Below are 14,332 nucleotides of genomic sequence, written 5' to 3' on the forward strand. Positions count from 1 at the left end.
AATACGTGGCCTCGCTACTGGAGAAACGAGAGGAACCAGACACCTCCAAGTAGACGTGGCGACTCCGGTAATTAAAGTACAGGGCTCCGTGTACGAAGAGACGCAAGAGGTGGTGTGCCGTCGTTCATCGCCTAGGACGGCTTCCCGTTCACAAATACTAATTACATAGGCTACCACTTTGACAAAATTGTTGTTGTTCCTTTGCACAAGTGGCATATACCCCCAGTGAGAGGCCGGCCAATAATTTGATGCAGATGTAGATCTACAAATTGTACGAGCGAAACAAGGTGGTGGTGGTGGTGGTGTGGTGGTGATGATGATGATGATGATGATGCTCTCGCAATATGGCCCATACCGACTGAACGGCTAAGAGTCGAAACACATTTACGGAGTAGGCTTGTAAAAACAATCAATGAAAAGAAGAGAAAAGGAGGATTGTGATTTAAGAAACACATCTGACCACTTCGTGTTCCCCTCCCCCGTTTTATTCGAGGGTTGCAACTGAACGTGTCAGCTATGGGAAAGACGCGTAGAGAACACACCAACATACATGCACTCGTATGTGGGAGCGCTCGGACTCTTTCGCGTACGCTCACGTTCGCCTTCCTCCCACGACGCATGCGCATTAGTGGAAGCCGGTGTCGTAGTTGCGGAGCTACGACAAAAGATGGCACGAGCGCTCCTATGGTCCCGAATGTGAACATTGGCATATCACTCTTTCAATTAGATTTTCATACGTTTCTATTGATCTTTATCTCTCTCCCTTTATCTTTTACCTTACGGCGAGTTTTGATGAGCGCATTCTTTGGTTGAGTCACGCTGACTGGTTAACGAGATTCATATCTGGCTTCCATACATTGTGTCTGATGTTTTATTCAGTTTATGTACTTATTGCAATTGCACTGTGAGATAAGTTTATTAAGTATACAACAAAACTTCGTTATAATTAAATAATCGGTGCAGAAAATTCGGTTCGTTATAAAGCGTTATTTCGCTAAAAGCATAAATGCTCTAAAAGAGTCGTAGTAACGTGGGAAGTGCATTACAACAGCCCTGAGGCTCGTAAAACGCACTATAGTGGATAAATAAAACGCGAAGCTAGGGCTAACTAGAACACCTCACATCAGCACGATTACGGCTCGTACGTATGCTTGCGCCTTCACTGGCGACATGGTAATAGCGAGAAAAAAAGCGCACTCTGTTGTTAATCGTAGAGGTGTTGTACTTTATAATGTCCTTGTCGCGTTTCATTTGTCTACGATAGTGCATTGACGCAAAACTGCGCTTGATAGGGGCGACATGAAAGCAGCTATAAATCCTGATGACGCCCGCCAGGAACTGCCTAGTCTCTCGGTAATCATCGCGTCTTGCATCCACGTAGCACAGGGAACTGCCACCACTATGCGGAGTGTGCTTCATAACGCCTGATGTGGTCGGCGCAAAGAAAAGCAGAATGTCGCCGTGCATGCTGCATCGAGCTTTCACATGAAGATTTGTCTCCCACGTGATCCAAACTTCAGATAGAAACAATGGTCCCATATTGTCTTGTACTGTGGGACGTGTCCGTATTTTGTGCTCTACATTTTAAAGGCAATGCCTTTCTTGGTGAGTTGCCCCCATTTTTGCGTATCGAGCATTTTTCTATCCCATTTCGTGGGCCGATCTCGGCGATCTATGCGATCTTGAAAACACCTTACAGCTTAAACAATAATGTGTTCCCCAGCTACAACTGCTGACGCAACAGTCCTCGAGAATGGCGCACGGAATATGTGGCTGTCGCAAGTAATTTCTGTGAAAATCTACAAAGTGGAGAAAATTTCATGGCAGGGAAAAATTATCAACCACCCGAGAGTAACAAGAAGCTTCTAGAAAAGCCCCGTACGAGTTCGTGAAAAAAAAAAAATAGTGCTTCACAGGCGAAGAAAAATCCCTGCTAGGTTTGAGCCCTGAACCAGGACGAATTTTTCTTTGACTGCGAAGCATTCATTCTGAGAAATCCACAACAGTTTCGTGTGTGCTACTCAGTTGTTTCCTTTTAGTATATGAACGTATAGATAGGCGCTGCTTCGAATCCACCGCTTGAGCCTTGCACGCGGCCATTGAGCCATTTCTGGTTTTCGTTTGGGCGCAGTTCGTTTGGCCATCAATCAAGCAACACATGCTTAAATCTTAAATTTGAACTGCGTTTTCTCCTGTCTTTTGCAGTAGCTTTTTCCTATTTTTTTTTCGAGTGTCGTTCCAACTTTCTCGCACGATCTGCAAGGTGCATACACAACACTTGTTTTGGCCAAACTGACGTCGCCAGTTCTGTGCAGGTCTTCGTCCATTCCTCTTCGCTTCCCCGCCCGTTATTGAGGCGGCATCACAACGCACGGGGCCAGGCTGCTCATCACGCCAGCAATGTGACGAGGTGATTCGACTCATGCCCGGCGCGTGATTTAGCGCCTCTCTCTTTCTCTCTGCTACGGAATTGTTTGGAGAACTTCCTTCCGCCCTTGACACGGTTACGCATACAACGGCGATTGCGCGGGCATGCTTACGACAAGGGAAGGAGTGCGCGTTTACGCAGGTGAAGTGGCCATCGAGTGACTGACGGCGCGGAGGGCAAATTGTGCGCTTATCTTAATTGGAGCCGGGTGGCATCGCAGTGCGGCCATGGCGGAGCGGCAGGCGCGCCACGCATCAAAGTGAGTCCCTCCTCTCTGCGTCGAATCCGTTCGCCCATAAGTATTGCCAGGCTGTTGTTTGACACGGAGAAAACCCGCGGACATTGGCGAAGCAGAGCATGACAGCTGTCGATCATCATTGAAATGTCGAACCGAATTCATTATGCGGTCGCGCATGGTATCGTCAGCTCAAGGGCACTGCGTCGTTAAGGACATGGCGAGAGTCTTCACCCTTTCAGGACAGTGGAAGTCGGGGTCCGAGTACCCGACTGTATTGTAGCCTTTGCATCGAATGGGCGTCAGTGTGCTGTCTCGAGAACGTCCTATATATACTATAGGTGAATTTCTCTTGCGCGTTATAAATACATTACGTTGCTGTCATGTCTCTCATTGGAGCAAGGTCGCGCTTCGGTAACGAACATTGCGGAACGAGGATGATTTCACAAACAGTTGCAAATCCGGAAAGGGGGGGGGGGTTGTTGCAGAATAGTGGTTAGGCACCCCCCACCCCAAGCTAATCAGGTACACTCCTCATCTCCTCCTTTTGTTGATGCGTTCAACATTGCCCTGTCAGCGCGGCATACAGTTACCAAATCCGACTTCGTCAGTACAACACGCCCGGAAGATTTTCCTGCCAAAACCCAGAGCTCGCTGCCGTTTCGTGCTCAAATTCTCGCGTCAACCACTAAAGAATGAGAATGCGCAGCAGTACATATCCATATAAACAAATAAAGAATACAGTTATGCTGCGGGAAAGTTCCAACTACATACTGCCGTTAAAGCACTCAGTAAGTGCCAGAGTGCATTACTCATTTACGCAGAGGTGTAGATGGAGGGGGGGGGGGAGGCACACCGGGCTCGTGTCCCCCTACCGACATTTTTGCGTACGTGCAAGGATACTTGGCATGAAACGACGTGCGACATCATCCGCCTGCTTCCCTTCCCCCCTCCCTTTCCTCGATCAAGTTCCCCGGCATCCAAACGCAGGTAGCGATTGTAACACAGTGTGTACGCATGTAGAATAACAGCGACATTGTAAGCGCTGTTATGTGGGGTTACCGTCAGTTGGTTCTTTATATGATGTGCCACTTCATTTACATGGGTCCTGTTTTCTTGTTTGTAATTCTAATTTTACAGGACGCGAAGGCCCGTACTGCTTTAACGAACGAAGGCTTTCATGCCACCCCGAGAAACATTGCTGTTTTACGCGTATTCTACAGTTTTCTGACGAACCGCTGCGTAGTAAACGCGCGCTTTCGAATTCGTCTCATCTTTGTAACCTCAAATAGCGACGTCTGCGTGGATTTGCTTGCAAGGATCAGAGAAGCGAGTATAATACGAGAAACCGAAAACACCGCTCTCACATGCCGAACAAAGAAGCAAATATAAGAAGCAATTGGAAAACAGATTATAAAATTAATTTCCATTAACGTCATAGCAGTACGACCGTACAACTCATATACCTCCGTCCCCACCCGCCTCCCTCCCATCCACTGACGCTCACCCCAAAAGTGATGAAATCTGGATCCGGCCCCGGTTCGCAGTTAGACAATGAAAGTCACTGACGTTACAATAAAGAATCTGGAAGAACAGGCCTTACAGTCTTGAATAGCACCTGAACACTTTCATCTTCACACTATCACACTATCAGTGATAGTGTGATATTAACACTATCAATCGGGTGATAGAGAAATGTGCGGAATATAACCAACCCTTATATATAGCTTTCATTGATTACGAGAAAGCGTTTGATTCTGTCGAAACCTCAGCAGTCATGGAGGCATTACGGAATCAGGGTGTAGACGAGCCGAATGTAAAAATACTGAAAGATATATACCGCGGCTCCACAGCCACCGTAGTCCTCCATACAGAAAGCAGCAAACTCCCAATAAAGAAAAGCGTCAGGCAGGGAGATACGATCTCTCCAATGCTAGTCACAGCGTGTTTACGGGAGGTATTCAGAGGCCTGGATTGGGAAGAATTGGGGATAAGAGTTAATGGAGAATACCATAGTAACTTGCGATTCGCTGATGATATTGCCTTGCTTAGTAACTCAAGGGACCAATTGGAATGCATGCTCACTGACCTGGAGAGGCAAAGCAGAAGAGTGGGTCTAAAAATTAATCTGCAGAAAACTAAAGTAATGTTTGACAGTCTCGGAAGAGAACAGCAGTTTACGATAGGTAGCGAGGCACTGGAAGTGGTAAGGGAATACATCTACTTAGGGCAGGTAGTGACCGCGGACCCGGATCATGAGGCTGAAATAATCAGAAGAATGAGAATGGGCTGGGGTGCGTTTGGCAGGCATTCTAAGATCATGAACAGCAAGTTGCCATTATCCCTCAAGAGAAAAGTGTATAACAGCTGTGTCTTACCAGTACTCACGTACGGGGCAGAAACCTGGAAGCTTACGAAAAGGGTTCTACTTAAGTTGAGGACGACGCAACGAGCTATGGAAGGAAGAATGATAGGTGTAACGTTAGGGGATAAGAAAAGAGCTAATTGGGTGAGGGAACAAACTCGATTTAGTGACATCTTAGTTGAAATCAAGAAAAAGAAATGGGGGGGGGGGGCATGGGCAGGACATGTAACGAGGAGGGAAGATAACCGATGGTCATTAAGGGTTACGGACTGGATTCCAAGGGACGGGAAGCGTAGCAGGGGGAGGCAGAAGGTTAGGTGGGCGGGTGAGATTAAGAAGTTTGCAGGGACAACATGGCCACAATTAGTACATGACCGGGGTAGTTGGAGAAGTATGGGAGAGGCCTTTGCCCTGCAGTGGGCGTAATCAGGCTGCTGCTGCTGATGATGATGACTTTCATCTTTGCACTAACGTCCCCGTTCTTTTTTCAGCTCAATCGAGTTGATAGAGTTGACAGAGTATAAACAGACGGAAAATGACTTGTCAGCCGTCAGCGTCCTACATATCAGCGAGCACTGGTAAGAAAAAATACTTTTGTATCCTTCCGACAGGCTCATTTGATACGATATACAACCTAGCGTCGGTTTGTTCCTCGCGGGTTGCCTGTTTTACGGGGTCATCGAACATCATTAAACAATGCATACATTAACTGCTCCTAAGAGCTCTACAAAATTGAAGTGTTGAAGAACTGGAACCACGCAAGTGCCTGTTGTCACTGGAATGGTTGATAACTTGCTTTATAGTTGAATGAAGATGCGAGAGCACTGATAAATAATTTAGAACACGCACGTAATATCCGCTATGTGCCACAGTCGACTTCCATCGTTTGAGAAATGAAGTATCACGGAAAAGCCATGTTACAGTTCTTTATAAAGGAGTTCGTTGCAACAGTAAAAACAATGGATACAGTATGCCGATCTCTGCTCTTCTAGACAGCACGCGTGCATGCTATGCGGTCGTGGGTTAAGCGATGTGTCGTGCTGAGGGGCAAAAATTTTTTACACGGGATCCCCATATGTTCACATGTTGTTATCGAAGTACGATTGTAACGCATATAGACAAGGACGGAAGAAGGCACACGACAGACACAGACATGGTACTACTCCAAGATGCCATACCAACAAGCCCGCATCGTTGCTCCTTAGGAAGTAGCATTTAGTGGCAAGACTTCCGTGTCTCTCCCTTGTGGCTTTGCACTAGCCATTTGGATTCTTCGAAAACATATACCAACTTGCCCAGTTAGCGACCCTATTTTAGCTCTGATGAATTTTCTGTGGACCTCACGCTTGAGGTCGCGATCCACACCGCGTGGGAAACACGAGACTGCGCTGCTTGCAGCGATGGCGAAGGGCTCTGCCTCGAGACCTCCGAGCTTCGCGTCACGTCCAGCGTCGCCCGCGCGTCTTCCGGCGGCTGCGAAACCGAGGACGACCTTTGGTTCGAGGAGTCCATCCGGGCGACCGCGCTGCAGGTGTTCGTGCCTTTTCTGGCGGCCGGCTTCGGCACGGTGGGTGCGGGACTCCTGCTCGACATGGTGCAGCACTGGCCCGTCTTCCAGAACGTCACCGAGCTGTTCATCCTGGTGCCGGCGCTTCTGGGCCTCAAGGGAAACCTCGAGATGACCATGGCGGCCCGCATGTCCACTCAGGTGAGCAGGAGGCTCCCGCGTGCATATAGACCTCAATTGTGCCGGCACATTTCGGGGTGTGTTGGTTAAATAGGGGCTCAGTGAAAATGGCTATACCTTCGTTTTCTGCCTGCCTGGGGTCATTACGAAGTTTTCCCGCTACCATGGGAGAGCCAAAGGCTGCAGCAATTTCATATTTAAAAGAATGGATGCCATATATGTGTTACAGGGGAAGTGTACATAAAATTCTTCCGAGAAAACTCCACGTCACGCTGAGTTCACATTTAGTAAATATAAGGGGCACGTTATGTGTAATGCTTTAACGTTTCTGGCTTAGTTAGGAGATACGCAAATAATTACAAAACCTCCCTTCCTATCTTCATGCGTTTACAAGGTTATGTTTTGCCAGTGTCCTCGGTGAACTAAACGAAGTATCTTGTTTATTTTTGGTGAAAATAAGGCTCAGGTTATGGGTGACATTCGCACTGTGGCAGCAGTGTTAAGCCATTGGTCTTATGAAGCTTGCGAGAGCCGTTGTACTTTCGGTCCCAAAGTCTTCTTTGTTATTTTGATTCAACAATGGCCGTGTTTAGTAGTATCGTATTTACTCCAAGAACAAGGTTGTCGCAATGAAGTAATACAATGCAGTTTGTAAAAAATGGGTTAGCTGGTTTTCCTATGTCAAAGTGAAGGTTACCGTACAAGGTTTCTAAGAAAAAGAACATGGGTTGGATGGTTGATTATTTCTCCATGAAATGGCGCAACCCGCTCTGAGGTATTGACCATGAATCGTGCAGTAAGAGGGTTAGGAGTTTTTTAGGACGAAACAAATTGAAAGGAAGTTAGTAATTTGTAATTGTGAAATGAAATGTTAACTCTTACATATGGGGGATAATGTAACTAAATATTACTCTAAACAAATATGTAAGCATAACAAGTAAAAATATCGATTTTAGCACGTAATTCTTTCTGTCCCAGGCAGAAAATGTAGAAGGACGAAACGGTTTGCGCACTTCGTTTTTGTTTGGTACTTCCTTCATACATCTGTTCTCCTATAGCATGCATATAGCGTGACTTTCAATCTCAGGAAGTTGTGATTCAAATGATCTCGTCCACGCGGAAATGCAGGCGTGCATGAAATTGCAACAGGCCAGAACAAACCTGCTCTCTTGAGCAGTATAGCCGAGCAGAGTGCGAAAATGTGTCCACGGCTCAAGTGATTATGATCGATATATTTAGGGTCGTGGTCATCGCTTGTCCTCAGAAGAAAAACACGAGGACGGCTAGCCACCAGGAAAGCATGCATACTTTCCTTAAAAGCAAAAATATGCCAAGGCGGCACGTCCAGTACACTATACCGTGTACGATGCGTTGGGGAAATGAGAAACAGAAGAAAACTTGATACCGCGGGCATCGCCGACTGACACCCGCGATGTCGAGCTGCATGATTTCTTTAGACTGTCGCCAAGGGTTTCCGAGAACGTGGATTGTAGCAACGGTCGAGCGTCCTTCTGCGCTAGTGAGACGCGTGACCAAATCTATGGTTATTTGCGTAAGAAAAAATAAATAAATAAAGGATGATTTGCCGAGTTCAGAGGGTTTGACGTAGTTCACAGAGTTGCGCTGTAAATGATATCGGTGGTGCAGGCAGGTAGCGCTCAGTGGTCTCCTCACCCCCTCGGCAGTGGCACGTCGGCGTGGGGTGAAGATGGGAGGCAAACAGTCGGCTGAATGAATGGTGAACTGCAGTACCCGTAGTTTATAAGTCATGTCGCGCGCGCAATGGGCGAGCAGGCCAACCTGGGCAACATGGACACGCTGCGCGAGCAGTGGAAGTCGGCCAGCGGCAACATGGCGCTGGTGCAGTGCCAGGCCACGGTGGTGTCGCTGCTGGCGTCGCTGTTCGCCGTCATGATGGGCTTCATCACGGAGCGCCACTTCGACATGCGCCACGCGCTCATGCTGTGCGCCAGCAGCTTGGTCACGGCGAGCGTGGCCAGCCTGGTGCTCGGTTCGGTCATGATCGGCGTGGTCATCCTGTCGCGCAAGCACCACATCAACCCGGACAACGTGGCCATCCCCGTGGCCGCCTCTCTCGGAGACCTGACCACCCTGGCGCTGCTCGCCGGTGCTGGGTCGCTGCTGTTCGGCGGCACCGAGGACGTGCGCCTGTACCTGTGCGTGGTCATCTTCTTCCTGCTGTTCATCCCGCTCTGGGTGCTCATCGCGCGCAGCAACGCCTACACTTCGTCCGTGCTGTGCAGCGGCTGGATACCCATCATCTCGGCCATGGCCATCTCCAGGCGAGCTTGCGTTACACACTCCCGGATCCGGGAGGCACCCGGATCCGAAAGAGTTTGCACGGAGGAGGAATTGCACTTATTCGAAGCTTTGCGGGTCGTGTAATGAGACGGTAGATGAAGACGCTGCACAGCTTCCGGGTTTTAACTTGCTATTCGTGTACCAGTCGGATGTTTACACAAAACGGCATCTGTCAAGTGTACGCGCGAGCTATGGCTCATGTGGCGCAAGATGCTTTTGTTGTTGCTATTTCATTTGTAATTTGCGATGCTGTTGCAATTTACGACTGTTCGATGAGGCTTGGAGAGTGATGAGAAGAAGCCTTTCAGAAACTTAAGATGCAACACGACAGCAGCGGTCATGTATAGCATATGTTAGCATGCTTGCGTACGCAAGCAGTGTTGCCATATTTTTTTAAGCATGTCGCTAAAAGGCAGTAAAAGAATAGCTGAATTTCCGCTAAATTTTGTTGCAAGGCCCCTAAAATTGTCGCTTTGCGTTTGAGTAAATTTTGGGTAACGTAGGCGTTTTTAATTTACGCTATCATGGCGTAAATAATTTACCGAAACGTCTCACGTTGGTCTATAAGTTTGTGTGAGTGAAGATTAAGGAGGGAATTTACTAGTAGTATGTAGTGGGCTTTTAATTTACCACTATATTTACATAGAAATCAACAATGATAGCTGAAATTCGGCGTTCGCCTTCAGATAGTGAAGTTCCAAATGCAGCACCACGATTCAGAAGAACGCAAGGAAGTTGAGTTTCCTAGCACGCAAAGGCACTTGGTACACATTATCGCTGAAAACTCATGCTCCTGAAAGGATAGCAAAATTCTGCAAGACGCACAAGGTCCCATGTTATCACGGAGAAGGGAAATACGTGATCTTTAACAAGTCAAATATTATACTTCCGCCCCTTAGTGTACCTGAAGGCTCTTCGTAGTATTGATTTGTCCAAAATACATGCCATAAAGAAGCAGTGTGTTCAGGTTGGTGTGAACGAACCGAGCCACTCCTAAGCATGTGCCTTTCTATAGAGGCAATCTATGTTATTATTCACCTGCTGCGTTCTAAATCTCACAATAAAATTTGTAAATGTTTACCAATCGAACACACTTAGTGAAAGTGCAGAACCTGCAGCTGTAAGTCCCGTTCCAATTGGTTTCGTAAAGAATAAAGAAACAAAAACATGCTTTTTGTGAGAACACTGTGAATCCTGTTAAGGAAACTGTTGCTTCATCATGGTCTCAGAGCCCTCGCGTCATACAGCCAATTTCGGTGGCCCACATGTAGCTTTTGAATAATAAAGTGCACTATAGAAGGCTATTTCGACGCCACTTTGCTAACTTTAAAGTCGATAAAATGTCGCCAATTGCTCTGTCATGTCGCTGAAAAATGTCGTTGGTCGTTCAATAATATAAAAGAAGGCGCTAATCAGACAGGAAAGTCGCTAAATCTAGCGACACTGTGTGTTGCCGCGTTATAAAATGTTTTCAAGAGAGACCGTTTGTAATAACGAATGTATATATACTTTGCAGTTTCTTTTGTATGTTGGACATTGCGTTTATGTTGGACGTTGGAATTTTGTTAGCTACGCATATTTCATGATTCCTACTGCAATGTGTATTCTTATGATTATGAGGCGACATAGTTATAAAATTCATGCATCTCGTATAAGTCATTACAGCTCTGTTCCTTCACCTAGTTTACAGGAGCTTTTGTATCAGATTGGACCGATAACTAGTCACATAGGCTAACGGTCCATATATTTCTGCAAATATTTATACTGTTTTGATTATGAACTGTCATTTTATTTATTTATTTATTTATTTATTTATTTATTTATTTATTTATTTATTTTCTGCAAAGAGTGGGAACAGAACTTACTAGAGAAGCCCAACTTACCTGAGGCCCATGGGTCTTTTTCTTCGCGGCTTTTCTATCACTCTGCCGTGCATTTTCCTTAAAGCTGCTGGACCGGGTTGTGATTAACTTTACGCTTATGCAGCCTCGGTGGTTCCATACTGGATATGACGGTGCCGACATTCGAGAATCTGGCCGTTTTCCAGCCAGTCATCAGCGGTGAGTCTGTCGGGCAATACGCTAACTCCTCTCCGTACACTCGTAGGCTTATAATCATGGTGACCTTTGACTCTTGTGTGCATGAAATTCAAAATGTCGGTACGTACTTAATGGCGTCGCTTACTGTTTCTGCCAAAACGCAGGCATATCTCGGAGAACCCTTATAAATAATTTGATATTTGTGTAAGCCGCTCAATGTTACGTGAAAAGCGCACTTTCTCAGAGCAAACGAGACCCCACCCCCTTACTTTTATATCAGGATTTAGGTGCATGTCCTCAGGAGCCCACATGAATTTAGGTGCACGTTAAAGAATCCCAGGTGGTCCAAATTTCCCGAGTTCCCCTCTACGGCGTGCCTTATAATCAGATCGTGGTTTTGGCACGTAAAATCCCATAATTCGAATTACTATTATTTAACACAATACGCGCGCATTTTTCTTATTGTGACCAAAGCATCGCAAAAACAGACTTTGCCACCTCTCGCTTTGCATCTTGTCCAGCCATCAACAAATGACTGACTTACCTTAGCAAGCTTGCGACAGTCGTGAACCTTTCTTTGCACACACGGATAAAATCTGTAATTGCCATTATCCAATCGGCATAAACATTTGTCATTCTCCTAACTGGTCATCAAGCCCAATTGCATACGCGTGCCTCTATTTCTACATTATGCGATTGGTGAATATGGCAAAGTTTTGACGTTATATATGGGCTGATCATTTCTAAGCTTTATGGATGTAAAAAAATCGTCTGTTGCAGATAACGCAATTGTAGTTCTTGGGCTGGATTATTCAGAGGGGCGGACAATACTAGCACAAGGATTCGAAACACATATTCAAATAATTAACGCAAATTCGCTAATTAGCCGCTTCATGAATTACTATACGGCATATATTGTAATTTGTGAATTGTAGCCGGTGAGTTCGCGAGACACATACATTGAGAGTGAATTTCCAGAATGACACCAGTTTGGAGACATGCGCAATCAAACTCGCCGTAAAAATGCACTGTTGTTCCATTTACTTTTTACCAAAACGCTTTTTTAGGCACCGAAGCACAGAAGTAACTGGAACGCCCATGTGTCTTGTGTCCCCCAGTTTGGAAAATATTATCTCGGAACTGGTGTCATTCTGGAAATTCACTTCAAGTGGATACGTACGTCTTGAAAACTCACCGGCTACAATTCGTAACATTGCAATGTATAGCCGTAAGATAACTAATTAGGAAGTTGATGAGCCGTGCTTCGATGGGCGCGAAATGCGAAAACACCCGTATGCTTAGATTTAGTGCAAGAACCCCAATTGCTCCAAATTATTCCGGAGCCCCCAATACGGCGTGCCTCATAATCAAATCGTGGTTTGGCACGTAAAACCCTATAATTTAATTTCTTTAAGGAAGTTAATAAGTACATTTTGTTAAATATAGTTGAATATGTGTTTCGATTTCTCGTGCTAGTAATGTCTGCCGCTTCAAATAATCCCACTGAACGACAATAATTATGCTGTCTGGCACAGGCGATTTTTAAAAGTTCCGCAAAACTTAATAATGATCACCCCGCTTAATATTTATATCTGGTGGAAACGTCGACACAATAAACAGTGGTTTTTTTAACAATAAGTGCATCATTTTTTTTAAAATATGACCTTGCGGCAACCATAGATGCCTCTCTCTCTCTACACACACACACACACACACACACACAAACACACACACACACACACACACACAAACACACACACACACACACACACACACACACACACACACACACACACACACATATATATATATATATATATATATATATATATATATATATATATATATATATATATATATATATATATATATATAGCGCATGTATTCTGCAGTCTTTCCAAGCAAGAGGCGCCCTGATATTACGCACGCACGTCCGCAGGTGTGGCGGGGAACCTGGTGGCGATCCAGACGAGCCGCCTGTCCACCTTCCTGCACCAGCGCACCAAGATCGGCGCCCGGCCGCTTCTGCAGGCCGGAGGCGGCATCTGCCTCGACCCGTGCTCGGCCTTCTTCGGCAAGGGCCGCAACGCGCGAACCGCGCGCGTCCTCATGATGATGGTCCTGCCCGGCCACCTGGTGTTCACCTACACCATCAGCTTCGTGCGGCCCAGCCACATGGCCGTCACGCCCGTCTTCCTGCTCGTCTACTTCTCGTCGGCACTGCTCCAAGTGTTCCTGCTGCTGTACCTGTCGCGGTGCATGGTGTACTGGATGTGGGCCCGCCAGATCGACCCGGACAACGCCGCCATCCCCTACTTGACCGCGCTGGGGGACCTGCTGGGCATCGGCCTGCTCGCGCTGTCGTTCCACTTGCTGCGCGCCTTGGGAGACGCCAACGCCATGCCGCAGCAACTCGCGGACACGGACGGGCCGACAGAAATGGCCGACATAGCGCTGACAGTGGCTGACGCGGTTTCATTGCGGGCGCTGTCGTGAACTCAAAGGAACGGCGTCTGCTCCAGCAGAATTCTTCCAACGTATGCCATTCGTACGCGCGAATCTCCGCTACAAAATTCAGCCATTTCCGGCGAACTATTTTCAGGCGAGATATATGCACACTGTATATAATTCGTTGAGAGAGTTGTCGAGAGTGTATATGCTTTTTTAAGTATCTTGTCAGGTGGGCGTGAGAAATCTGCAGACGAACGAAGCGAACGGTGTGGAACAGCCGTAGGACAGATAAAAAATGCGCGTGAGTGCAGCACTGTTCACCGTGCAAGCACGCCGCATACTCTCTTAACGCAGTTTCTTGAGTTGGTCAGTAAGAAATGGAGTTCGAGCGAGCGGCGTCCACAAAAAGCAGTTTCAGGTGTTGAGCCTGGCTTCGCGAACGGCAGAGCTACTGTGGCACGAGCTGCTGTCGTGGTTACCAAACATTGTAACACCCTGTACACCTGTGGGTTCTTTTATATCCTTTTGAGCGCTGGAACCAAACATCCCGTTTAAGCACATCGGAACTTGTAGATTTCCTTCGTCTGTGACATGCTCTGTGACGTCTGTGACATGCTCGACGAGGAAGGGCTGTAGATTTGTCGTATGGTAAAACAATTGTTCTTACGTGCTCTTGTCATCTGTAGGTTGGGTCGAATAGTCTGTTTCTAGTAAATTAGGCCCACAGTGAGCGCGTGCCAGCACGGTATTACTTACAATGGATGCATGCGACTGTTCCTGTGAGTTCTTCAATGTGACGTCTCTA

At 46.7% G+C, this 14,332-nt stretch overlaps 1 protein-coding gene across 1 annotated transcript; it reads left to right on the forward strand.

Annotated features, from left to right (window-relative positions):
- The first annotated feature begins 2,569 nt into the window (after window positions 1–2,569).
- LOC139060164 (solute carrier family 41 member 1-like) lies at window positions 2,570–14,093 on the forward strand. The gene is made up of 6 exons (XM_070539093.1): window positions 2,570–2,687; window positions 5,520–5,606; window positions 6,427–6,736; window positions 8,510–9,018; window positions 11,024–11,097; window positions 13,016–14,093. The coding sequence occupies exons 1-6, from the start codon at window positions 2,656–2,658 to the stop codon at window positions 13,570–13,572; spliced, it is 1,569 nt and encodes a 522-aa protein (XP_070395194.1). The 5' UTR covers window positions 2,570–2,655; the 3' UTR covers window positions 13,573–14,093.
- Window positions 14,094–14,332: the final 239 nt, after the last annotated feature.

The sequence above is a fragment of the Dermacentor albipictus genome, chromosome 5 (assembly GCF_038994185.2).
Source record: "Dermacentor albipictus isolate Rhodes 1998 colony chromosome 5, USDA_Dalb.pri_finalv2, whole genome shotgun sequence".
Classification (NCBI taxonomy): Eukaryota; Metazoa; Arthropoda; class Arachnida; order Ixodida; family Ixodidae; genus Dermacentor; species Dermacentor albipictus.